General features: G+C 61.2%; 5 protein-coding genes across 13 annotated transcripts in view; 3 read left to right on the top strand and 2 right to left on the bottom strand.

The window, feature by feature from the left end:
* Positions 1–150: 150 nt before the first annotated feature.
* Positions 151–15,107, top strand: rreb1a (ras responsive element binding protein 1a). Of its 4 annotated transcripts, XM_053859081.1 has the most exons (17): positions 151–775; positions 6,976–7,065; positions 7,128–7,287; positions 7,350–7,416; positions 7,475–7,564; positions 7,635–7,798; positions 7,865–8,006; positions 8,078–8,232; positions 8,292–8,481; positions 8,549–8,761; positions 9,339–11,209; positions 11,272–11,438; positions 11,496–11,666; positions 12,035–12,196; positions 12,265–12,458; positions 12,523–13,108; positions 13,185–15,100. In XM_053859081.1, the coding sequence occupies exons 1-17, from the start codon at positions 742–744 to the stop codon at positions 13,472–13,474; spliced, it is 4,746 nt and encodes a 1,581-aa protein (XP_053715056.1). In that variant the 5' UTR covers positions 151–741; the 3' UTR covers positions 13,475–15,100. The 4 variants fall into 4 exon arrangements, with proteins under 4 accessions (XP_053715056.1, XP_053715053.1, XP_053715054.1 ...); XM_053859078.1 differs by having other exon boundaries at positions 11,272–11,666; positions 13,185–15,106; XM_053859079.1 differs by having other exon boundaries at positions 11,272–11,666; positions 12,526–13,108; positions 13,185–15,106.
* Positions 13,723–15,732, bottom strand: LOC128755513 (cytochrome b5). Its single transcript, XM_053859172.1, has 5 exons — positions 15,428–15,732; positions 15,085–15,213; positions 14,994–15,023; positions 14,894–14,928; positions 13,723–14,827 (listed from the first exon to the last, which is right to left on the bottom strand). Exons 1-5 carry the CDS (start codon positions 15,563–15,565, stop codon positions 14,740–14,742), a joined length of 420 nt encoding a protein of 139 aa, XP_053715147.1. The 5' UTR covers positions 15,566–15,732; the 3' UTR covers positions 13,723–14,739.
* Positions 15,733–18,501: 2,769 nt separating this feature from the next.
* Positions 18,502–21,164, top strand: ppp1r3g (protein phosphatase 1 regulatory subunit 3G). Its single transcript, XM_053859170.1, has one exon. The coding sequence runs from the start codon at positions 18,639–18,641 to the stop codon at positions 19,326–19,328; it is 690 nt and encodes a 229-aa protein (XP_053715145.1). The 5' UTR covers positions 18,502–18,638; the 3' UTR covers positions 19,329–21,164.
* Positions 19,681–21,722, bottom strand: LOC128755515 (LYR motif-containing protein 4B). Its single transcript, XM_053859174.1, has 3 exons — positions 21,411–21,722; positions 20,476–20,596; positions 19,681–19,820 (listed from the first exon to the last, which is right to left on the bottom strand). Exons 1-3 carry the CDS (start codon positions 21,494–21,496, stop codon positions 19,770–19,772), a joined length of 258 nt encoding a protein of 85 aa, XP_053715149.1. The 5' UTR covers positions 21,497–21,722; the 3' UTR covers positions 19,681–19,769.
* Positions 21,518–24,502, top strand: part of fars2 (phenylalanyl-tRNA synthetase 2, mitochondrial) — a 7,978-nt gene continuing 4,993 nt past the window's right edge. For 3 of the 6 annotated variants that reach the window (XM_053859153.1, XM_053859148.1, XM_053859152.1), the window contains exons 1-5: positions 23,480–23,859; positions 23,961–24,047; positions 24,114–24,173; positions 24,250–24,418; positions 24,473–24,502. The exon at positions 24,473–24,502 is cut by the window's right edge and continues 133 nt beyond it. In XM_053859153.1, the coding sequence (XP_053715128.1) occupies positions 23,624–23,859; positions 23,961–24,047; positions 24,114–24,173; positions 24,250–24,418; positions 24,473–24,502 (582 nt within the window). In that variant the 5' untranslated portion in view covers positions 23,480–23,623. Of the gene's footprint in view, positions 21,768–23,347; positions 23,448–23,479; positions 23,860–23,960; positions 24,048–24,113; positions 24,174–24,249; positions 24,419–24,472 lie in introns of those variants that run through there. The other 3 variants (XM_053859149.1, XM_053859150.1, XM_053859151.1) reach the window with 3 other exon arrangements.

The following is a 24,502-nucleotide window of genomic DNA, read 5'->3' on the forward strand; positions in this document are numbered from 1 at the left end:
TTTTGGGCGCAAACTGACATCAAGTGGCTTCGAGTCGGCCGCGGAGCACGCGCGCGCAGCCGCGTGACGTCGGCCGTCAACGTTTACCTGGCCTCACCCCTCCCCCCCCGTGACTGGCGGCGGCTTCATCCTCTTCACGCGACTCTCCAAATCTCGCGGGACTTCCGTCCTTTAAACTCACGATGGTTCGGTGAGTCGAACAAAGTTTGAGCGGAGCCACATCAAAGATGGAGCGAGCGTTTCCGGTCATCTAACGTCTGTGTGATGACGTAAGAAGAAGCTTCGCCTTGTCGCTGGTGTCTTCTCGCTGGGCCCCGGAAAGTTGGGAGGCTGTGGAGCTCGGCGGCTCCGCGGGAGGACGCGCTCGCTAATCCGGTCAGCAGAGATGCTTGGAGGCCACGTCCCCCTGGAGACGGAGACGAGCACGTGACGAGCTTTGCTGCTCGGGTTTAGACGCACGGACGGACGGCAGCGGAGGAGAGTGGAACCGAGCCCGAACCCTGACCCTGTTCTCAGCCTCCGGGAGAGGAGGAGGAGGAGGAGGAGGAGGAGAGGAAGAGGAGGAGGCGGAGGAGGAGGAGAAGCCGCCGGAGTAAAGTTTGTCCAAGTTTGCACATCCCTTCGGAAACGCCATTTTGATTCCTCTCCTCTGCGGAGCAAGTTTGCAGCCTCTCGCTCCCTCTTGTCTCCCCTTTCATCCCTCTGTCCTCCCCCATCACCCCCACCACCATCCTCGCCTCCATGTCTCGGCGGCTCGGCTCGGACCCAGGCTCGGGTAAGTGTGCCGCGTCGGAGCCTCGAACTTCGGGCAGAAAAGTTTGTGAGTGTGTGCGAGTGTGTGGAAGGCGAGCGGCGAGAGGAGGAAGAGGAGGGAGCGTCGTGTTGCTTCCGAGTTTGATGCGCATCCAAGCGCTGGAATTCAGCGGCTCTTCCTCCTTCACGCTTGTTTGTTCACTTTACTCGACACTTCCATCGACGTGTGTGCGCGTGAGCGGGTGGAGGGGTGGCGGCGGCGGTCGGGCTGTTTGTCCCGCGGGGACTGGGCAGGAGCTGGGGGTCAAAGTCTGCTCCCCGCCGGAGGCGAGCATCGTATCTCGGCTGCACTTTGGCCGGAGCCTCGCTGCCAGTGGCCATGTGTGACGCTACCAGACACCAGCGAGAGGCTGGCGTCAACCAGCTGCGCCGCTTCCGGTGCGGCCCTCCGTAACAAAACCACCTGTTGAGCGAAGCCTCTCGGTTTCGTCGCCTCCGAACTTTGTGACGTCGAACCGGGACTAGCAGAACGCGGGGCCCAGCCTCGGCCCCGCGGGTGTCGCGCTCGGAAGTTAAAAGTCAACATTAGCGGAGTCGACGAGGCTTTGAGTCGCCCCTGTGCCGGACCTTTGGTCTCGGAGGAGTCTTCCTCATCGGACGGTGGGAATGGCCGGCACCTCCGCGCCACGAAACGAGCAAGCCGTTCTGGACCAGAACCGCCGAGCGGGGTGACGGAGAGATGGCCGTTTTATTGTGAAGGGCATGGTGCGGGTTTCCGGTGAGTGTGCTGCTAACTGTGGCTAACTTGATGGCGGCGCTGTGACCTTGTCCAGACGTATTTATCCGAAAAGAGAGTTGCTTGCTTTGTAAACTCGGTCCCCTCGGTGGCCACGCGCCGTGGGCGTCTCGTCCTCGCCGCTGGGCGCCGTTCGGCGTCAGTTTGGCGACTTTAGGTGGCAGTTTGGGACACTTTTCACCGTCCGCCTCGATGTGACGCCTGTTGCATCCTCCCCCCCCTCCCCCTCCTCCCCCATCTTAGCCTCTTTTCTCTCCGTCCACATCCGTCACCTCCGTCTCCACGTCACTTGTGACACTTTAAACCGCCGCAGACTTCGACCCGTCCACCGCCAGTTAGCCGTTAGCATGAGTTGGACGTGTCGTGGAGGAGGCTGAAGAAGATGCTGGTGGGGGAGGGGCTGCTGAAGTTTGTCATCTGCCCAGTGAATGATTGACAGCCTCGCTGCCATCTCCGAGTCCCTCGTGTTCCGCGGCCCCTGACTTTCCCTCGCTGGACTCCCGCTACCGGGCCGAGGGCAAGATGGTGGTTCTGCTAATGGCGACTCAGCTGCTCTAGTGTTGCTCTAGTGTTGCTCTAGTGTTGCTGTTGTGTTGCTCTAGTGTTGCTCTAGTGTTGCTCTAGTGTTGCTGTTGTGTTGCTCTAGTGTTGCTCTAGTGTTGCTCTAGTGTTGCTGTTGTGTTACTCTAGTGTTGCTGTTGTGTTACTGTTGCTCTAGTGTTACTCTAGTGTTGCTCTAGTGTTACTCTAGTGTTGCTGTTGTGTTGCCCTAGTGTTGCTGTTGTGTTACTCTAGTGTTGCTGTTGTGTTACTGTTGCTCTAGTGTTTCTCTAGTGTTGCTCTAGTGTTACTCTAGTGTTGCTGTTGTGTTGCCCTAGTGTTGCTGTTGTTACTCTAGTGTTGCTGTTGTTACTCTAGTGTTGCTGTTGTGTTACTGTTGCTCTAGTGTTACTCTAGTGTTGCTCTAGTGTTACTCTAGTGTTGCTCTAGTGTTGCTCTAGTGTTACTCTAGTGTTGCTCTAGTGTTGCTCTAGTGTTGCTCTAGTGTTGCTCTAGTGTTACTCTAGTGTTGCTCTAGTGTTGCTCTAGTGTTGCTCTAGTGTTACTCTAGTGTTGCTCTAGTGTTACTCTAGTGTTGCTCTAGTGTTGCTCTAGTGTTACTCTAGTGTTGCTCTAGTGTTGCTCTAGTGTTGCTCTAGTGTTGCTCTAGTGTTACTCTAGTGTTACTCTAGTGTTGCTCTAGTGTTGCTCTAGTGTTGCTCTAGTGTTACTCTAGTGTTGCTCTAGTGTTGCTCTAGTGTTGCTCTAGTGTTGCTCTAGTGTTACTCTAGTGTTGCTCTAGTGTTACTCTAGTGTTGCTGTTGTGTTACTGTTGCTCTAGTGTTACTCTCGTGTTGCTGTTGTGTTGCTCTAGTGTTGCTCTTGTGTTGCTCTTGAAGGTGGGCGCTTGTGCTGACATCCCCACACAGGTGATGATGAGCACGCTCTGTCTGCTGGTGGTGAAACTTTATTGACACAAACATCAGGAAGTGGAGCGGCTGGGGTGAGGGGCGGGGGAGGAGCCCTTAGCATTCCAGTATGAAATTCCACACTGCATCCTCCGTCAGCTCCGACTGGTCCTGCTGCCCCCTCCGTCTCCGTGGTGACGGCCTGCCAGGGGCCCGGGGGGGGGGACCACACCGTTGTCATCCTTGATGACATCATCACGGGGACCGTCCATCCGCGCGCGCACGTGTGTGTCCCTGCTGACCTGCCTCTGAGGAACCATCAGACTTGGTGATCAGCTTAACTCCAGGTCCCTGCAGACGCTCACCCGCGGCTCATGTGACCAGGCGGAGGAAACTTTTTACTCTACATCTCGATCACTTTTCATCCCCCCCCCCGCCGCCGCCTCAGCTCCTCTATATTTAGAGCAGCTGTTTTTAGGTGAGATTAGGTTTCATCCTTTGAAGGGGGGGGGTGAGGGAGGAGGAGGAGTCAGCATCCTGCTCAGAAGGTGTGAGGAGGAGATGATTGACAGGAGAAGGCATTGTCACTGCAGGTGAGGGGGGTTGGGGCAGAGCAAATGTCTCCCCCCCCCCCCACCGTCTGTAGACTACCTGGAGCAGGGAGGGGCGGTGGGGGAGGGGCCAAGTCTGTGGAGGAATCTTCAGCACAGTCGACACCTGGAGGAAGACGTGCGAGCCAGACTCGGAGGAGCTGCATCTCCTGTCCTCACCGTGTCTCAGTCGAACTCTGTACACACACACACACACGTCAGTGTGTCGGACTCGGCCCCGACACACACACACACACACTCTCACACGCCCAGAAGCTGCGCGTCTCGCTGCTTATCAGCGTCGTCTTGCTGCCACACCCTCCTCCTCCTCCTCCACTGAGCTGCTGGCATCCCACTCGACTGGTCTGCCCCCCTCCCCCCCTCTCACACACCCCTCCCTTGAGTGAAGCGCACACACACACACAGTTGAAAGGTCGCCTCTCAGGTGAAGTTTTAACTGGTGAGTTGATCATTGATCAGTGTTGCTTGCAAACTTTGAGCAACTCCGCCCCGTGTTAGAGCCCCGCCCACTGGCGGCATGTCAGGAGGCACTGGACAGGTGCCCCCAGTCGCCCCTCTCTGCTGACCGCACAGTTTAGTCTCGGGTGTGTGTGTGTGTGTGTGTGTGTGTGTGTGTGTGTGTGTGTGTGTGTGTGTGTGTGTGTGTGTGTGTGTGTGTGTGTGTGTGTGTGTGTGTGTGTGTGTGTGTGGGCGGGGTCACGTCACCGTCACAGATGCTGAGGATGTCAGTGCAGCCGCCCGATTGGCTGCTTCCAGGACGCTGACCGCTCCAGGCTAACAAGCTAATCTGTTGCTCTGCAGCCAGTTTAAGATGCTGCTGGGATTATTGGGCCGGATTAGAGGGACACCTTCATCCTCTTCATCACTGTCACCTCATGCTCACCATGGCAACCCATTCATCCTCGTCCTCATCGTCACCATCATCATAATCTAATCAACACTCCTCTTCATCACCATCACTCATCTTCGTCATCCTCATCACAATCTAATCAACACCGTCCTCATCCTCATCACTCATCATCATCATCTTCACCGTCCTCCTCCTCAGCTACTCTGCCAGGAGCCCTGTCCATATAGTGGAGGGCTGGACCCTGTTGCTGCTGGTGCAACATTCTCTCAGGTCAGGCTGCTAGTGACACATGAACAGCGTGTGTTGGACCCCTCCCTCCTGTGAGAAGGTACCTTTTGTTTGTTCTGCAAACACATGACACACCTTGTTGCCACAGTAACCGGATCGGTGGTGCCCCGAATGGAGGACCCCTGGTCTCACACGAGGAGCCGGGACCTGGGCGTCACGGCGGCGAGGCCCGGGGAGTCCCCCCTCCCTCCCTCCCTCCCTCCCTCCCTCTCTCTCTTGAGTGTAAACCTGGTGTCTGTGTGGCAAGTGTGTTACCCAGAGGCCTCCGACTGAAGGGCTCAGAGTCTTTCACTCAACTGAAACTGGTCCTCTGCACCACACCCTGCACGCACACACACGCCTGCGCTCCCAGCCGCAGGGAATTGTGGGGGTTGTAGTTGAGCTTGGGTGCAGCAGTGGAGCAGTGGGTGCTGCTGAGGGTGTGGAGGCACTGAGGAGCAGCTCCTTCCTGCCTCCCCTCCAGACAGGAAGTGTGTGTGTGTGAGACATCATCAGGGTGATGGGTGTGAGTGTGTGGACACGTGTTGAAACTGGTTCAGCAACATCTGCTGTTTCCAGCAGCAGCAGTGGCGGCGGCGGCGGTGACAGGAGCACATGGCAGCATTGGGTCAGCATCTGCTGGCCAGCGTGAATGGAGGCGGGGCAAAGATGGGGAGCTGTCACTGGCACCTGTTGAGAACCAGACAGCTGACACACACACACACACGCGCGCGCTGCAGTTCGCTGACGTGACTTTCTGCAGTTGTTCAAGTCTGGAAGACAACAGAAGCCTGTGAGTCACGCCGTCGTCATGGCGACAGCCTTTGACTGACAGCTCCTCCTGTAAGTTCACCTCCGGCACTCGCCGGTGACCGCCGACCTCAGCAGCTCCTGGCTCCTCCCCCCCTCCCCCGTCGCTGCGTGTCGGCACCTGCCTGCGACCTTCTTCCTCATTCCTCCTGCCCGTGCGGGGCCTCCCTCCTCCTGATGAGCTCGCAGGAGTGACGTCTGGTCACATGATGCGGAGTCATGTGACACCCACTGACCTCTGTCTTCTCCCTGCAGTGTGAGCCGAGACTCCGCTAGCTCCGCCCCCTCTCACCCCCCCCCCCCCCCCCCCCCCCACCTGCTCACCTGGCCCAGCACTTATTCAACAGGTAAACAGGGTCTTCCTCCTGACTCCGCCTACGCGCAGTACCTCCATGCCTCCACCAGGTGGCAGCTGGCTGCAGGTGCAAGCAAACGGAGGCTTGATGTTGTTGTTGTTGGTCACCACTTCCTGTCTGGCTTCCTCCTTCTTTGTGCGGGACAAACAAGTAAACAGCAACCAACGATGGTCAGCAGCACTTGAATCAGCTTGCCTCCCGCTTGGACACACTCCGGCTGAGAGCCTGGTCATGTGATGGACCTTTGGCTCTTCTCATTGGTGGAAAGTCTCCCAGCCTGCGATTGGCTCTCCACCCTACCCTCCCCCTCTCCCCCCTCGCTGGTATGCTGCTGTTACTCTGCTGATGTCTGAACTCTTTATCACTCCAGGTCTAAACTCCACACTCGCACACACGCGCATGTCTCTCCCGGCCATCACCCTTCCCCCAGCCTCTCCCCCTGAACCTCACCGTCTCAAACACTCGGCTGAAGTGAACCTTGACTCTGAACCAGACTGGAGCCCAGTTAGAATCACCCAGCTGTGTGAACCCTCAAACTGAGGCTTGGCCAAGTCAGGAGCTGCCAAACTGGCCTCACTCTGTTGGACACAAGCTCACACACACACACACACACACACACAGACAGACGCCGTGTGTGTTCGAGTTGCTGCGATGATTTAAATCCTGTTTCAACGTTTTTCAACCTCATCTGCTCCAGTTCAGCCTTTCTCCTCAACAGCTGCTGCTGTTCGTCCATAGCCTCTCTCTGTCGGTGTGTGTGTGTGTGTGTGTGTGTGTGTGTGTGCACGTGCACGTCATGTTGCTGCCCTGACCCGCCCCCCAGCAGTTGTTAACTGTCAGTCTAAAGCCCAACTGTTGAGGAGACTGTGACGGTCTGTAACTCGCTGGACGCTTGTCTCCTCATCTTCAGTGTGGAATGTCTGACACACACACACACAGTGACTGGAACAGGAAGGGGCTCTGGCGTCTCTTCCTGTGGGGGCAGCAGAACAGGAAACAGTAATCATTCTTCTTCCTGTGACCCCCGCCTCCACCATGTGACCTGCGCCTCGCCATGGTAACCACTTCACCTTGTTTCTGGCAGATATGGAGGACAGTACCGTGAGCCCACCAGAGGGAGGCGCCGGCAGCACTGATTCTACCTCAGAGAAGGAGGCTCTCAGCGGCCTGACAGGTGAGCCGCGCGGTGACATCACCTGCTCCTGGTGCCGCTCCTGCAACCTGCTTTCTCCACAGGAAGTGACGCGGCGCCGGAGGACACGCTACAGAATGGCGAGCGAGCAGGCGGAGACTTGTCCCCCATCAACGCCATGATGTCAGCGGTGATGTCGGCAGCAGGGAGCATCAACGGAGCGGCAGAGGGCTCGGTCCCGCCCTCTGCTGGCGCCTCCCCCAGGTGCGTGGCCACGCCGACAGCTGCCCGTGAGCTCGCCGCTTGACCGCACCTTCTGTTTTCAGGCCCTCGCCCTCCAAGACACCCCCATCACAGCGAGCACCCCCCTCGCGCCACCCCCGCCGCAACCAGGTGAGCCGCCTTGTGTCTGGTTTCCATGGCAACTTCCCTGACGTCGCCTGTGTTGCAGGAGGCCAAAGAGGAGGGTTCGGCCCACGTGTGCCCGCTGTGTGACAAGAGCTGCCCAAACCAGCACCAGCTGACCATGCACATCCGGCAGGTGAGTCGGCACATGGCGCCGGCGTCGCATGCGACTGGGCTGACGTGCGTATGTGTGTGTGCGCGCGCAGCACAACGCCGACACCGGGAACACGGACCACTCCTGCAGCATCTGCGGCAAGTGCCTGAGCTCAGCGTCTTCGCTGGACCGCCACATGCTGGTCCACAGTGGAGAGAGGCCGTACAAGTGCAACATCTGCGGCCAGACCTTCACCACCAACGGCAACATGCACCGGTACAGGCCCCGCCCTCTTGCCGGCCATCAGGGGTCACCACCTGACCACCGTCCTCTGCTCTCCAGGCACATGAAGATCCATGAGAAGGACCCCGCCAGCGGACTCTTGCCCGTCAGCCCGCCCTCGCCCACCAAGCGCCGGCGCCCGTCAGTCAAGCGCCGCCAAGGCCTGGAAGAGGAGAGCGGGGAGGAGCCTCCGAGCAAGAAGGTACCCGGCGGTGGGGGAAGCCTGGCTGTGGCGCCCGGCGGTGGCTGACCCAGGCCTGTGTTCGTGTTCAGGTGGTGGAGGACTTTGATGCAGACGAGGTGTCCAGCGTGGTGGAGGTGCGGGGGGGCGAGGAGGAGCTGCTGCAGTGTCCCATCTGCTTCAAGAACCTCAGCACCCGCCTGGACCTGGACGCTCACATGGACACGCACCCGGACACGGCGCTGAGGTGCCTTCACACGCACGTGTGCGCTGGTGGCTCACCCGCTCACCTGTTGGTGTCCCCAGGTGCGACCTCTGCTGCCTCTCCTTCCGAACGCACCGCGGCCTGTTGCGTCATAACGCCGCCGTTCACAAGCTGCTGCCCCAGGACCCCAGCGGACGCCCCTTCATCCAGAGCAACCCGTCCATCCCCACCGGCTTCAACGACCTGGCCTTCATCGACTTCTCCTGCAAGAAGTTCGCTCACATCGCTCAGGTAGGTGCTCCCACCAGCCGCCCGCCCGCCTGCCCGCGCCAGCCGCACTGACCCCGCCGTCCTCCAGGTGTGGTGCGAGACCAACCTCCGACGCTGCATCAGCAAGTTCCACAGGTTCGTGTGCCACTGCTGCGACAAGGCCTTCCCCCTGCGCTCGGCCCTGGACCTGCACACCAGCGCCAGCCACGGTGAGGACGAGGACGCCGGCGCCCAGAAGGCAGAGGACGAGTCTGATCAGGAGCAGCTTCTGAAGGCACTGGGGCTGCGGCACGTGTCAAAGGTCGGTGACCCAGGAGGAGGGCGACGAATGTCTGAGGGACCATGCGGTTATGGGGTGAGACAAGATGTGACGAGGGCAGTTGAGAATGGTCAGGGTTAGTTAATCCTGCTCGCGTTCGGTCTAGTTTGGATCCTTCACCGTCTGCTGTCCACGGCGATCGAGCTGCTCCCTCATGTTGCTGCTGCAGGTGTCTCCCCGTGGGTCTAGCACTGAGGTGGGCGGCTCACGGTGCTGAGGGGCCACCGTCTGAAGCAAGACAGCCGTGACGGAAAAATATCCAAAACACAGATACTTTTTTTTCTTACTTTTTCCTTCAATAAAAGACGCATCCAACTGGCCAATGGAAAGAAGAAGATTTTAGGCTTCAAACAAGAAGCTGCTGCAGTGGTGGGGACTAAAAGGGAAGGAACATCAGTGATAGTTTAGTCTGATGTCAGACGGGCCCGGAAAATACAGGCGTCTGGCCGCACATGGCCCCCGGGCCGCACTTTGCCCAGGTCTGCCTTGAGGGAGCGACGAGGGTCCGAGGGGCGAGGAAGGTCGTGGCCCTCTCACTCAGCATCCTCTCCCTCCGCAGGTGGAGTCCGGCCCCACGGACGAGGAGATCCACCAGGCTCACCTGGACAGCATCAAGGTGATCCACGTGGACCCGCCCACCTCCAGTCTCCCCCAGGAGCCCGCGGCCGCCTTTCTCCCCGGGGGGCTGGGGCTGACCCTGGCCACGCTGAGCATCCCTCTGCTGGAGTCCTCGGGCTCCGCCTCCTCGCTGCAGGGCCTGTCCCAGCGCGAGGCCCTCAGCCTGCTGTCCCTGCAGCCCTTCCAGGCCGGGTTCCTCCTGCAGCAACCTGATGGGGGCGCCGCCACAGCCGGGTCAGCCTCCTCCGGGGTCAAGCCCGGCGAGGCGGCGCGGGGAGGCCTGATGGAGCTGGCGGACATCCAGCAGATCCTGAAGGTGGCGACGGCGGCGCCCACCCAGATGGGGCTGACCCTGCCCCCCCTGGCCAGAGCGCCGGGCTTCGCCGGAGGTCATGGTCTGAGTCAGAAGGTGATGCCGCCCTTGAAGCCCAAGCCTCCCAGCAGCCCCCGCTCCAGCCTGGCGGCCACCACCCCGCCTCCCCTGCAGAGCTCCCAGCAGGCCTCGCTGGGCTGTATCAGCCCCAGTCTGCCGCCACCCGCCGTCTTCAAGACCCCGCCCTCGTCCTCGGCCACCCGCCCGCCGGACGCGGACGCCGATCCCCAGACGCCCGCCTCCCAGTCTCCGCCGGCGGCCACCACGCCTGTGCAGGAGGAGGGCGCCAGGAAGTCCCGCGCCTTGCCCAAGGGCACCTTTCCCTGCCGCTTCTGTGACCAGGTCTTCAACTTCGCCGGCGTGTTGCAGGCGCACATGCGCTTCCACCTGGGCATCCTGCCGCACCAGTGCAACATCTGTGACTACGTGGCCCCGGACAAGGCCACGCTGATCCGCCACCTGCGCACGCACAGCGGCGAGCGGCCCTACGTCTGCCGCGTCTGCCACTACCCCTTCACCGTCAAGGCCAACTGTGAGCGCCACCTGAGGAAGAAGCACGGCAAGACCTCCAGGAAGGAGATCGAGAAGAACATCAAGTGCGTTTTCTCCACGCCCTCCCTTTCCTCGCCGGCACCTGCCGACTCGGAGCCGGCCCCCGCCGACACGGCCTGCCGCTTCTGCGGCGAGGACCTGAAGACGTACCGGGCGCTGCAGATCCACCTGCGCACGCACAACGGCTGCCAGAGGAAGCCCTTCGAGTGCCGACGCTGCGGCGCCGCCTTCCTGGCCAAGCGCAACTGCATCCACCACCTGCTGAAGCACCACCCCGAGGTGCAGGAGCGGGAGATCGAGGAGCACATCGCCACCCTGCCACCGGCCGCCGCCGCCGCCCCGCTGGTGCCGAAGAACGGCGTGGGCCAGGTGAAGGTGGAGGAGGTCTTTCCCGCCCAACTGGACCAGCCACTGGATTTCTCGGCCAAGAAGCGCCTCCCCGCCGTCACGCCCGCCTCTCCTGGGGTCAAACTGGAAAGCGAGTCTCCCACCCTGGACCAGCCCATCGACCTGTCCGTGCCCAGCAAGAGGCAGCGGCGGGAGGCTCCGGAGATCAAGACGGAGCCGAGCGGGCCCCTAGAGGAGAAGCTGCTGGGAAGTGTGGCGCCGCTGAGCGCGGCGCTGGGCTGCTACCACCTGCCCCCGGCAGCCGCCCTGCCTGCCACTCGCCCGCCACGCAACCTCAAGCCGCTGCTGCCCAAACCCACCAGCGCCTCCTCCCCCTGCACTGCTGCCAAAGAGCTCCCGCCGCTGGCCTCCATCGCCCAGATCATCCACTCGGTGTCGGGGGCCCCGGACCTCCTGAAGCGGGACGTGAGCCCCGCCGAAGGCCCCGGACCCTCTGGGGACCCGGCCGCCCTGAGCGACGACCTGGACGGCGCCTGCAGGTAGGCTGCGTGGCGCCATCTGCTGCTGAGCCGCTTCTGAGCCTCTGACTGCTGCCTGACAGGAAGCGCGGCCGCAAGAAACCGGTGGGCCTGAAGGAGAAGCCCAGCCACGTGGACCTGGAGTCCAGCGGCGAGTTTGCCAGCGTGGAGAAGATGCTCGCCACCACCGACGCCAACAAGTTCAGCACCTACCTGCAGACGGGGACGGGCGAGCTGCCGCTGAAGAAAGGTAAGACGGTGCCGACGGCCCCGCACGCGCCAGACACTCAGCCGCTCTCTCACGCAGACGGCGAGGAGAAGCCGCGGGCCGCCAAGGACGAGGCCAAGACGCTGGCGCCGCAGTCCAAGGGGAAGAAGAACGCCTACTCCAACTCTGCCCAGAAGATGACCTGTCCCTTCTGCCCCCGCGTCTTCCCGTGGGCCAGTTCGCTGCAGCGCCACATGCTGACACACACAGGTACTGCGCCGCTGACGCCCGGTTCCTGAAGTGTGGCTGCTGTGAGGGCCGTCGTGCCAAGAGAAAGGCGCCGCCTCACGGGGACACCAGTGTGAGAGTGTAAATATGGCCCGGACCCCATAGCAGGTCATTTTATCTGCAATGAATGGAAACCAAAAAGGCATTTGTTTCAAAATCTGTTTTGAATTTTCTTCCAACAAATATTGAGGAACTGAGTCGACTGTTGAGTCAGTGCTGGCTAAAACAGAAAAGGACAATTTTATCAGTGGTATAGTTTTAGTCTGACCCCACAGGCAACAGGCCACATCTGGCCCCCGGGCCACCCGCTGCCCCCGCCCAGGCCTAATGGCTCCACCTCTGCCCCTCAGGCCAGAAGCCCTTCCCCTGCCCCAAGTGCGACGCCTTCTTCTCCACCAAGTCCAACTGTGAGCGCCACCTGCTGAGGAAGCACGGCGTCACCAACAGGACACTGCGGCGGAACGGCGCCCTCGCCAAGAAGGAGGGCGACGAGGCGTCGCCCGAGAGCGCAGGTCAGCGGCCGGCCGAGGGTGGCGAGCGGCGGGCGGTGAGGGTGACTGACCGCTACTGTGTCCCACAGAGAGCCAGTCGGAGACGGAGCAGGTGCCGCCAGAGCCGCAGGAGGAGGCCGAGGGCGGAGCTGCGGCCTCGCCGGGCTCCTCCCACGAGTCCGCCTCCAGCCAGTCGGCCGCTTCGGAGGAGAAGGGCAAGCTGGACCAGCAGGCGGCAGCAGAGAGCCAGGAGCAAGACAGCGAGCCCAGCGTCAGCTGTAAGGTGAGGAGGACCACGATGAGGGTGATGAAGGCTGCCGCGGTGGGCTGACTCCGCCTCTCTCCAGCAGGGGGAGCACACGGACGATGACGACTGCCACAGCAACAACAGTCTGGATCTGAACTTTGGGAAAAAGCTCATCGACTTCAAACTCTCCGCCTCCTCCACCTCCTCCCAGGCGGAGGCTGCGCCCCCCTCGGTCGCCCAGTCGGCGGCGGTCGAGGAGCCGGAGCAGGGCCCGCCTCCCCAGCCCGGCACCGAGTCCAAACACGTGTGTCACGTTTGCAAGAAGAGCTTCCGCTACGCCACCACCCTGGCTCGCCATGAGAGGGCGCACTTGCCCGAGGAGGCCCCCCGGGGCCCGCGGCTGGAGGAGGAGGAGGAGGCGCCAGAGGATCCGGAGGAGCCGGAGGCTGAGGAGGAGGAGGAGGAGGAGGAGGAGGAGCAGAAGATGGAGGCGGAGGAGGACGGCAGCGAGGACGAGAGGGAGGAGAAGGGGGAGGAGCGCAGCGATGGCGAGGCGTCGGAGCCAAAGTTTGCCGAAGGAGACGCCGCAGGAGGACGAGTGGACAAGAGGAAGAAGATCTGCCACGTCTGCGAGAAGAGGTTCTGGTCCCTGCAGGACCTGACCCGCCACATGAGGTCGCACACAGGTAGGCAGGCACACGTGCGCTGGCTCGCACGCACGCCAGCGCGTCCTGACCCCGCCCCCTCCCCCGTGTGCCGCAGGCGAGCGGCCGTACCAGTGTCAGACCTGCGACCGCACCTTCACCCTCAAGCACAGCCTGGTGCGGCACCAGAGGATCCACCTGAAGCCGCGGGGAGACGACGGCAGCGAGGACGGCGACTCCTGCGTGGCCACACCCACCTCCACCTGCCCGCCCTCCGAGAACGAGAGCGAAGGCGGCGCCGCCAAGGACCTGGAGGACGACCAGGAGCTGGAGGGGCGGAGCCTGTGCCGAGAGGAGGCGGAGCCCGACGTTCCCAAAGACCCCGCCGCGCCCGCGGGCGACCACTGACGTGCCATGACCTGACGCCGTCTTGAAGTGCCTTACTACTACGAGTCCCAACTTCGGACCAGAAGCTTTTTACTCCCGTGACTTCAGCAATAAAGTGACAAAGATGATGCCTCCGCTCATGGTGGAAGTGAAGTGGGCGGAGCCTCCGCGCCTCTGTGGACTGCACTGTCAGCGAGTTGTTTTTCTAACTGGAACGGGTCGGTGGGTCGGAGCCAGCACTGCCGTCCTGTCGCTCGGTGTCGGGAAGCTTTTTGCTTTTTTTTTTACAAGAGAACAAATCCAATGTTTCTGTGTGCGTTTGCCGTTGGCGCTGTGCCACCGCCGCGCTGACCTGACCGGCGTCGGGGCACCTCACGTCGGGTCAAATCCTACGTCTTCCCACACGAGGCTGGCTGAAGCGGCGGCGCTAGCCTAGCGTGACGCTAAGTTGGCGCCCGCGGCGGAGCGCAACCATTGCAGACAATCAGCGGCTGTTTTCACCAGCGAAAGGGCGAATCCGTTTCTGTGAAAACGTTAGTGTAGGCGGCGCCACGTCACTCAGCGGCGGGCGCCCTCATCAGGAAAACGCATCAACCTCACTCATGGAACTGAAGCGTAGCCACACTTGGCCGAGCTGATGCCAGCTGCGCCGCCGTGCACAGCGGCTCTGGGCCTGCGAGCCAACAGCCTCCTCTCCGTCTCTCACGTGCATTTGTCTGCAGGGGGCGACGTGCGCTGGCCGTGGATGTTTTTAACATATTTATTTGCAGCCGTGGTGTGTGTGTTTGTGTGTTTGTTTTGGACTCGAGCAGAAGCCATGTGTGAGCGCGAGCAGTGCTGGCAGTCGGCCATAAGAACCTGAAAGCTTTACGTAGCCTTTAGCTTCCAACGCTTGTGGTGTTTTGCTTTTTCTTTTTCCCCCCTTGTTTGGCGACGTTTGAATCGAGACTGTGAACGTTTTTGTTGAGTTGGCGACCTGCTCTCCGGTCGACCACGTCACTCCTTTCCTTTTCATTTGATGGAGTCCCAACCTTGGTCACTAGGGGGCGCTACGGGCTCGGCTGCTGCCCGGGCGTCGGAGCACGAGACGCAATAAAAGTGTCTGGAAAACGCAGTCGGTCCCCGGTGTGTCCGCCTCTCTTTGGCTGCAGGACGCGGCTCAAGCTCGAGCGTTGTTTTATTGAAGTTGCATGACGTGTTCTCATCACTGGCGTTAGCATGTTAGCATGTGGCGCTGGTCACATGACTCCAGGTGGCTCTGGCTGAAGCTCCGCCTCCCCGTGACGTCACACGTCGCTCTCGGAGGTGTAGATGTGGTACATGGCCGTGACGATGGCGGCGGCCAGCGCCGGGACGACCCAGTTGGACCACCAGCTGAGGGCGACAGAGAGAGCGGGTCAGGCCCGGCCAGTGTGCGCGCGTGCGTGCGTGCGTGCGCACCTCGGCTCCTCCTTCAGCGTGGTCACGTAACTCTCCTGTACGACGAGATGGGATGGTCAGGGTCAAAGGTCAGAGTGCAAATGTACCGTGTGCAACTCACGTCCGGCTTCTTCATCTTGTCCCGGTCGTCCTGCAAACACACGCACACGCATGAGTGTGGCCGTCCGGCGATCACGTGACCAGTGCCTCACCGGGTGCAGCTCGCCGACCACCATGGTGCGCGCCATCTCTCTGGCGTCGGTGGAGTGGCCCACGTCCTCGAAGCTCTCGGTGGCGTCTCCGCCCGCCTGCTCCCGCAGCACCTCCTCCCCCCCGGGATGCTGGCGACACACACACACACACACACACACACAGCCGTGTGGGGACCTCCTCTCTGGCCGTCACCCTGTCCCCGGCGCTAACGGAGCCACGCGTCCTCACGAGGGCAGGCAAGCCAACCGCACGCGCACGGACCCGTGGGCGGCAGCGCCACCTGCTGCCCACCACGCTCACCGATCCAACAACCTGCCTGGTCCCGACACCGAGACGCCTCACCTCCTCCAGGAACTTGGTGACGTCGTAGACCTTGTAGTTGATGATGATCCAGGTGGACTTGACGGAGTTCTGCTGCTCGATCTCCGACAGCCGGAAGTACCTGATCGGCCCGGGACTCGGCTTCTCGCTCGCGCCCATCGTCGCTGCTCGCTGGTGGCTCGCTTCCGCTCCTGGTCACTTCTGGTCCACAGGTCGCTGCGCGCGGTGACTTCGCACCAACGTCGACATTTCACCCACTTTTCTCGGGAACACACCCACGACGTCTCCCAGCAACATGCGCGACATCCGGCGAGGGCTGTCAAAATAAGATGAAGCTTGTGCGTCACGTGCGCTGGGACGGAGCCACGTCACGCGCTCGGTCCGACCTTCCGCTCGGGAGTGACGTCACCGAGAGTGAGGCGGCGGTGGGCTCGTGCCGAGCTCGATGATTGACAGGTGAAGCCGCCTCCCGCGCGGCAGACCGTCAGTCAGAGGAGCTGGGTCTGGGACTCGTCCCTGCTCTGCTGCGACCGATGACGTCACGGCTCCTCCCCCGCCCGAGGGCGTCTCATGTGAGCGTGGTCACCGCTTTTATTCTGAAGTCCGAGTCCATCTCGGCTCCCATTGGTCCATGCTGCGCCTCAGGGAAGCCTCGGAGGGGTGAAAGTTCACCTCGGTTCACTGCTTCCCCACAGAGTGAGGCGGGTCACTGAGAGAGTCAGACTCGCTTGGAACCTTCCTCTGAAAGGTTTGGTGCTGCGCTGCATCCCCAAATGTCCCTGACGTCACATGCTTTCTTTACATGGCTGTTCCCCCATGTATCCAGCAGGGGGAGCAGCCCAGAGTCAGAGCTCCAGAGCCACATGGCTTTGACTGTGGCGTCAGTGTTGATCCTGTAGCTCTGGCACAACAGAGGAAACGGAGGCAGCGTTGTAGGAGGCGCTGGTCGCTGAGGCCCTGAGATACAGGGCCACTGGGGGGCGGAGAGTTTCCGTCATTCTTCTGTCTTCTTCCTGTCTCACTAGAGCTAGGTGTCGGGGAGCAACACTGCCCCCCATGGCTTGCACTGGTACTGCTGCCTAAGCTTTGTGGAAACATGCTGAGATACGGAGGGAATGAAGGCGGAGCAGGGACAGGACTCTACGTCCAGATCCGTGTGGAGCAGCAATGAAGGCTGCGCTTGTCAGGAGACTCCACACCAGCGGCTCCTTCTCTGGTGACTGCTCCCAAGAAGGCCAGGATCACAGGACTGGCAGACCGCTGACGTCTGTGCTCCTCTGCTTCTCACCTGGACTCAGAGCCGACAGATCTGTGGCCCATGCAGTGAACCAGGCCCTTCATCTGGACTGCCCAGGAACCTCTGCCAGGATCCTGTTTGTGGACTTCAGCTCTGCCTTTAGCACGATTCTCCCAGCTCTGCTTTGTGGGAATCATGATATTTTACTTATGATCATATTCATCAAGTATCTGCTATTGAGTAAATGCTCTGTCTAATGAAAGACTGAATTGAACAGACGCAGTGATCAGGGGTGAGGTCACCTCAGTTTGATCCAGCATGAGAGCTGTGTGTGATCAGGATAGTGGGGACAGATGCCTGGATGGAAGAGTGAGTCATGAAAGGCAGGAACCACCTGGTCCAGGACCATGCGTCTGCTCCAAACCAAGGGGTGTCGAAACCAGATCAGGAATGTGGCGCCATGGCAACCAGGACCCAAGAGCCCAGGACCAATGAGTGGAGACTACCCCCCAAGATGAAGTGAAGTGTGTCATGAAAGGGTCAGGGTCACTCTCCACCACTGGAGCTGAGGCTAAGTCAGGCGCAGTTGTGGACCCAGAGCTCTGTTAGGGTCATTAGACTCCTCTGTCAGGGAACACATTCTTTTGGATTTAAAGTTGTGGTCAGACTTGCTGACCAGCCGGAGTCAGCGTGTGCGGCTGACTGTCTCTGACACTCGGACCCTCAACATGGGGTCTCCTCAGGGCTGTGTTCTCTCTCCATGGCTCTTCTCTCTCTACACTAACTGCTGCACCTCCAGCCACCAGTCTGTGAAGCTGATCAAGTTTGGGGATGACGCCACCATCATGGGGCTCATCTCAGATGGAGAAGAGTCGGCTTACAGGAGGGAGGTGGAGCGGCTGGTGTCCTGGTGCAGCCACAACAACCTGGAGCTCAACGCTCAGAAGACAGTGGAGATGGTCATGGACTTCAGGAGAGTCACAGCTCCTCCGTCCCCTCTCATGTTGGCTGGTTTATCCATTCCTATAATGGACTCCTTCTGCTTCCTGGGAACCACCATCACTGAGGACCAACCATCAGGTCCCTCATCAGGAAGGCCCAGCAGAGAATGTTCTTCCTGGGGCAGCTACGAAAACTACGACGGAGTTGCTGGTGGAGTTCTACACGGCCATCATCCAGTCCATCCTCACCTCCTCTATCACCGTCTGGTACAACAGCGCCACCTCCAGGGACAAGAGCAGACTGCAGCGCAGCGTATGTTCTGCTGAGAAGGTGATGGTTGCAGCCTGCCACCTCTTCAGGACCTGTATGTCTCCAGGAGCCAGAGACGTGACCCTTCTCACCCTGGAGACACGGACTGTTTGTCCCTCTTCCCTCTGGCAGGAGGCTACGGTCCATCCAGACCAGAACCTCCCGTCACAGGAACAGCTTCTTCCCCTCGGCCCTCAGACTGTCGGAGTCCTGATCAGCCTTTGGTGTTTATTGACGGCACTCGACTGTCCCCACTGACGCTGGTTCGGACTGCTCCTGAGGTCGTGCTCGACACGTTAGCGCCGGGGCGCGGGGGCCTGACCCCTCATGTTGCTGCGGTGAGGGAGGAGACCTTGGACGCCGTGACTCAGCAGTTTTCAGGTGAAAGTCCAGGCACCCACCACAGCACGTCACTTCCTGTTTGGGTGGCGCCTCTGACCACAGTGACCTCTGACCCCACACGTTAAGTACGTGCGTCTCTGAACGCGTGCTTGTAGCTGCTTGTTTATAAGTGCGCGCGTGCGCGAGCAGGCCGCTGACGTCGCCAGTGTGACGCGGGCGTCGTGATCGCTTCGGCAACTCCTACAGCGCCTGTCGTGGGCGATGACGTCAGCGCGTGCCGCACCTCCGGCTCAGGTGCTCGGTCCGGTGCCGGCGCGTCCGCCGCCGTGACGTCAGCCGCCGACTACGTGACGGCCCGGGAGTCTTTAAACCCGCCGCCCCGCCGGGGAGCCCCGGGCAGACATGTCCCAGCCGGAGGAGGAGCTGGACGACGAGGCGGACGCGTCCCGGCTGGAGCGGTACATGCGGGAGCGCAGGAGAGCCAGGTCGCTGCCGGCCTACCCCGCGGCGCTGCTGGGCGGCACCGAGGGCGAGGGCCGGAAGCGGGTCAAGTTCGCCGACTCCATGGGTCTGAACCTCGCCAGCGTCAAGCACTTCAGCGCGCTGGAGGAGCCGCGGATCCCCAGCAAAGTCCTGTCCCGACACAAGAGCTTCCCGCCGCAGCAGCAGCAGCAGGAGCCGCCGGAGCCGGAGCGGCGGGTGGCCTGCGCGCCGGAGCTCGCGGACGCGGAGCAGCGGCTCCGGCGGCTGCGCGTCTGCCTGGAGGAGGTCTCCATCAGCCGGCTGGACGTGCGCGGCCTGATCCGGGTCTTGAGCGAGGCCGCGCGCGGCCTTCGGGAGGTCGGGGTCCGGTACACCTTTAACGAGTGGCTCTCCCACGTGGACGCGCCGGCCGCGCCGCAGCCGGGCTCTGCGGGGCTGCGCTTCTGCTTCACCGTCTACACGCCGCCGCTCACGGAGCCCAGCGCGACCGTGCACCTGGCCGTGTACCTGCGCAGCGACGACGGCGAGTTCTGGGACAACAACGCGGGTCGGAACTACACGCTCCGCTACTGCGCTCCGCCCAGCGAGGCCGCGTTCCACGCCACCTGAGCCGCCCGCGCGTACAGAGGCTCGCGCTCGCTCCTTCGTTGGTGACGTCACAGGCGTCGCTCAGCAGAGTCACGAATAAAAAAAAAGAAAAAAACATTTGTCTTCCGGCTGAAGCTTCAAAGTAAAGGTCACGCGCCCGTCTCACCGGAAGTTGGTTTTCAATTGGTCATGGAGGGGCCTCGTGTCGTCATCGGCACTCGACGGAAGCCTCATCCTCCGGGTTCGACTGCGGCGGCGGAGCCGACCAAGGTCCCACCGTGTTTGACCAGTCAACAGAGCGGCGGCTCAGCGCCTGGCCACGTGCCCCCTTCACACGCGCGCGCGCACACACACACACACGGACGCACGCACACAAGTGCGAAGACAGTTTTAATGGTGAGGCAACAAGAATAAATAAAGTGGGTCAGCTTCCTCTTCTGGCCAGAGTGATGTCACTTCCTGTCAAGATTCCACCACTATCTTCTGCGCCTGGTACATGGATCCGACGGCCACCTGCACACAAGCAAGCAGCGTGATTGGTGGCGAGGACCAGCGCCACGGTCGCACCAAACTGTGGCCAACGCCTGATCTGAATGGTGATTGGACAAAAGGTCCGACCTGGAGAAACAACACTGGGATGGCACAGCATGAGGGACGTGTTTACGGTCGCCATCAACATGCGCATGACTCACACTGGTCACGTGAGGCCAGCAGAGGAAGACGGCGGGGTCTTGCTGAGCGGGTGCGAGGTGTCCAGCAGGGGGAGCCATTTACTCGCACACGATGCTCCAGAGTGCCAAACTCTGATTGGCAATGGGCTGCAGTCGGAGGGGGTGGTGCTCCGGGCCTATTAGGCGCAAGGGGGCGTGGCTCTAATGTAAAGCGTTGCGGATGGAGTTCAACAAAGAGACGGAGAGCATCTTCATCGCCCCCCGCCGCCCCCCAACACGATTCACTGTGACCCGGCCAACAGGCAAAGAGAAGGTATGGGGCGAGCTGGGAGCCGCAGTGTGACTGGCAGGTGGCTGGTGCATTATGGGAGCAAAGCGAGACTGTGAGGTGATCAGAGAGGAGTTTGTTTGGTAATGAGACAGGACAGATGCCGCCAGGGGAGCATCTGCTGCACGGCACAGACGGAGGCGCGCACGTGTGTGTGTGCGTGTGTCACCTGTCTCTGGATCATCATCAGACTCTCTCTTCCCTCCATCATCAGCTTCTCCACGGCTTTTGGATCCTCAACTTTCTTATTGGCCCTGAAGGAGTCACGCACACGCCGCACTGCGTAAGTCCTAAAACACACACACACACACACACAAGCACGTTTGTATGGCTCCGCCTGTGGCGACATTGTGAGGACCTCTCCTGGCCATGACCCTTTCCCCAGCCTTAACACATGACCAGAAGCCAGTTCAAACAAGGCCACACGTTGGTGTCGCTGACTTTCCAGCCTCTCCCCCTGAACCCAAGCCTCCAAAACAAGCTGAAGCAGGACCGAGACCCAGTTGTTTAGAGAGGGAGACCCCACTCAGATGTCAAGCTGTCCCCAATTGTTTTTAATTCGTTCTTATTCGATCGCACATTGTGCACCGCCTGCTTCCACGTCCGTCTTCTTTCCTGTCCAAACGAGCATGTTGAGTTACGAACAAGGATTATAATCAACCCGCACGCGCGCACTCACACGCACAGTGCTCTGATTTGGTGTCGCAGGACGGACACAGTGGTTCCAGCAGGGAGGGCGGGAGGCACGAGTCCGCTCCCGCAGCAGCGCTGGCAGATGTGGGTCGCGTCTCAGGGCAGTGGCGGACATGAGAGCGGTTAGCGAGTCACGATGCTGCGGGAGCGCAGGCCTCCCGGGAGCCGCCCCTCTGACCCGGCTCTGGACGGAAGTCAGCAGCGGGGCGAGGGCGCGCCCTCAGCACTGGTGCACTGGTTCGAAGGTGGCGACTGAGGAGGCTCTCCAGCCGCCGCTCGAGCACTGGCCCGAGTCGCTGAACTGACACACCTGACTGACACACGCAAACGAACCCGAGCGGGCTCGCGTCCGCATCCCTCAAGAAGCAGTCGCTCACCCGCGCGCCGGTGTGGTTGGAGTTGGAGTCTGACCTGTAGTTGTAGGACGGAAACCTCCGGCTCTCCTTCAGCAGCGACCTGTACAGGCAGAGCACCTGCGCCCTGCCGCTCGCCGCCATCTTGCTGCTAGTGCTAACTGGCTGTCACACGCCGCACTGGGCGGAGGAGCCCGGATGACGAGTGTCTCCTGCGCGCCTGAGTAAAATCAAGCGAGCCGACGGCGCGGCGTTTCCACTCGGCTGTCCACTTGTCTGTCAATGTAAAGGTTCTCACTATAGCACACATGATAGAGTCGACATCGCTTGAGTCACGCGCGCTGCTGTTTAAGCGTACAGAAAGAGTCAGGCACGCGAGGGACCGCTCTCCGGTCTTGACCGCAGCAACCCACCGGTGAGTACACGTTCCGCTCTGAACGCGTTTCCACTCGACACATGTCTTGTTTGCTTGACGAACCGTCTCCTCTGAAGTCGAGCCGAAGCGGGAACAGCGGCACCGCAAGTGACGTGCGGTCTCGTGACAGACGCGCAACCCCCGTGTCGCGCCGGCGGGTTTGGAGTGGGACTCGAACCCACAGCCTCATGTCTCTCGGGGACAAGCGCTGGCCCCCGGGCCCTGGTGAAGCGACGCGTCACGGTAGACGGTCGATTCCTCCAGTGGTGACTCGAGCGTGTACAACACGCCAGTCAGTCGATCTGCGCAGGGCCATGTGAGAACAGTGCCCGTCGCCTCTTTAAGTGTGTTCCGTGGGTGGTGACGTCATCAGATCTTCAAAGGCCGGGACTTGTTTTGGACTGAGGGTTTTGTTGGTCAGAAGTTATAAGACCGGGACCTTAATTTCACAGGCACAAGTGATTATCGCGGCCATGTCAGACGATAATGCAGAATCTGAGGCAGCTGAAGAGGGCCTGTCCCCCACCAGCGAGGGCCTGTCCCCCACCAGCGAGGGCCTGTCCCCCACCAGCGAGGGCCTGTCCCCCGCCAGCGAGCGCGCGTCCACCGCCAGCGAGGACGAGGAGTCCAAGCAGTCGAGCGAGTCGTCGCCCGAGGAGGAAGAGGACGTCCAGCAGTCGCTGCGTTTCTTCGTCACCCTCCTCACGGTCCGTCTGTTGAACAAGTGCAAGACGCCGGACAAGCGCGACACCGTCTCCAACTGCAACCACATCCGCCGGCTGACGGACATCGTGCTGACGGGCCTGGGTCTGTGCGAGGACTACTGCCCTCGCGCCCAGAACGTCAAGCCGCTGTGCCGACTCTCCCTGAAGAAGCTGGAGAAGGAGTTTTCGGGCCGGCGGATGCTGGAGAACGTGCTGGTGCTGCAGGACCGGGCGGTGGACGCCGTGGTGGCCCGAGTGCTGCGGAAGCAAGTGGAGAAGTGTTCGGAACACCTGTACAAGCGCTCCAACGCCTGCTGCTTCTGACTGTGACTGCCAGCCCCAGAGCTCTGCGAGGACATGGCCCCTCACCTCCCAGGGGACCCGGGGGGCGTGACCCGCCTGCTGCTGCTTCCTCAGCTCTGCCCCAGAGCCACGGACTTGTAATTATTGCGAGGAGGCAGCCGGAACCAGCCGGAACTGGGCCCGATGGCGGAGCCACTCATCACAGACGGATTCTTCCCGCCAGAGGAAAATCTGCTGTGGTTTTTTAATAAACCTTTTAGCCCTTTTGGAGTGGATGCGCTGCTGCTGTGCCCCGGGAGCCACGGCCAGTCGCCATAGTGACGGCGTCTGTGGCCATGACACTCGCGCGCCCGTGACTATGAGACGACCCTGATGTGTGGCTCACTCCGGTCACCATGACGACACCGTGTTTCTTCTTTGCTTTCATGGTGGAATCACACTGAGAGTCACCTTCCTGCTGAGACGTGCGCACACTCGTCCATCTGTCGGCTCCGACCAAACATATGGACCCGCGCGCACAGACTCTGCAGAGCTCAGCGGAGTTGCCTCTTGGCGTGAGCTTTCACAACGAGTCGAGTCTTGCGCCGCTCTTTCAGGTCAGGACCGGTCTCCAGGCAGACGAGTCGACTCGGTAACATCCGGCGTCTGACTTGGATGTCCTCGTGAGGATGCGGTCAGTTCACGGAAACACCTGGGTGTCGTGGGAAGGTCCAGCTCTGCCCCCCCCCCCCTCCCCGACTGGTGTCGGACTCCTGCGAGCGCGCGTGTCCCCCACGGCCTGAGTGTAACGCAGGTGTCTTCCTGCTGTTGTAGCTTGATGGACTCCTCCTCCTCCTCGTCTTCATCATCATGATGCCCCGCCGACCGCCCCTCCCGTGGCCCCGCCTCCTCTCCAGGCGCCTCCTGTCCGGTGGCGACTGCTCTCAGCCGGTGGAGACGGTGGAGCTTCTGGGCCGCTCCTACCCCTGTGACGACTTCACCAACGTGACGCCACGAATTCTCTCCAGAGTCGGTCGCAACCTGCACAACCAAGCTCACCATCCTCTGTGGCTGATCAAGGAGCGCATCAAGTCTCACTTCTACAGGTGAGACCGCCTGACCTCTGCGCCGCTGCTCGGGAGCATGCTGGTCTATGTTCTGCTGACTCATGTTTCTCCTGAATGTCATGTTGCCGCGGCGACCACAGCGCCTACGTGGGCCGCTGGGGAAACCCGCTCTTCTCGGTCCACGACAACATCTGCCCTGTGGTCACGGTGGAGCAGAACTTCGACAGGTGAGTCCAGCTTCCCGTCGCAGGCTCCCGCCTCTGTGGGCCGTCTGACTCTGGCTTGATTGACAGCTTGCTGATCCCGCCCAACCACCCGAGCCGGAAGCGAGGAGACAACTATTACCTGAACAGGTGAGTGGCGTCTGGTGCGGCGGCGGCGGCGGGGCTCAGCTCCGGTCTCACCTGCGCGCGGGCCCTGCTCCTGCAGAGGCACCATGCTCCGCGCTCACACCTCGGCCCACCAGAGGGAGCTGGTCAGCTCGGGGCTGGACGCCTTCCTGCTGGCCGGGGACGTGTACCGGCGGGACGAGATCGACGCCACTCACTACCCCGTCTTCCACCAGGTGGAGGGCGTGCGCCTCTTCTCCGAGCGCGAGGTGAGAGCCTGCGGCGGGGTCGTGGCGGGGTCGCGGCGGTGACGCCTCTCTCAGCTCTTCTCGCAGGTGAGGGACGGCGAGCAC

The sequence above is a fragment of the Synchiropus splendidus genome, chromosome 3 (genome assembly GCF_027744825.2).
Source record: "Synchiropus splendidus isolate RoL2022-P1 chromosome 3, RoL_Sspl_1.0, whole genome shotgun sequence".
In the NCBI taxonomy this organism is placed as follows: Eukaryota; Metazoa; Chordata; class Actinopteri; order Syngnathiformes; family Callionymidae; genus Synchiropus; species Synchiropus splendidus.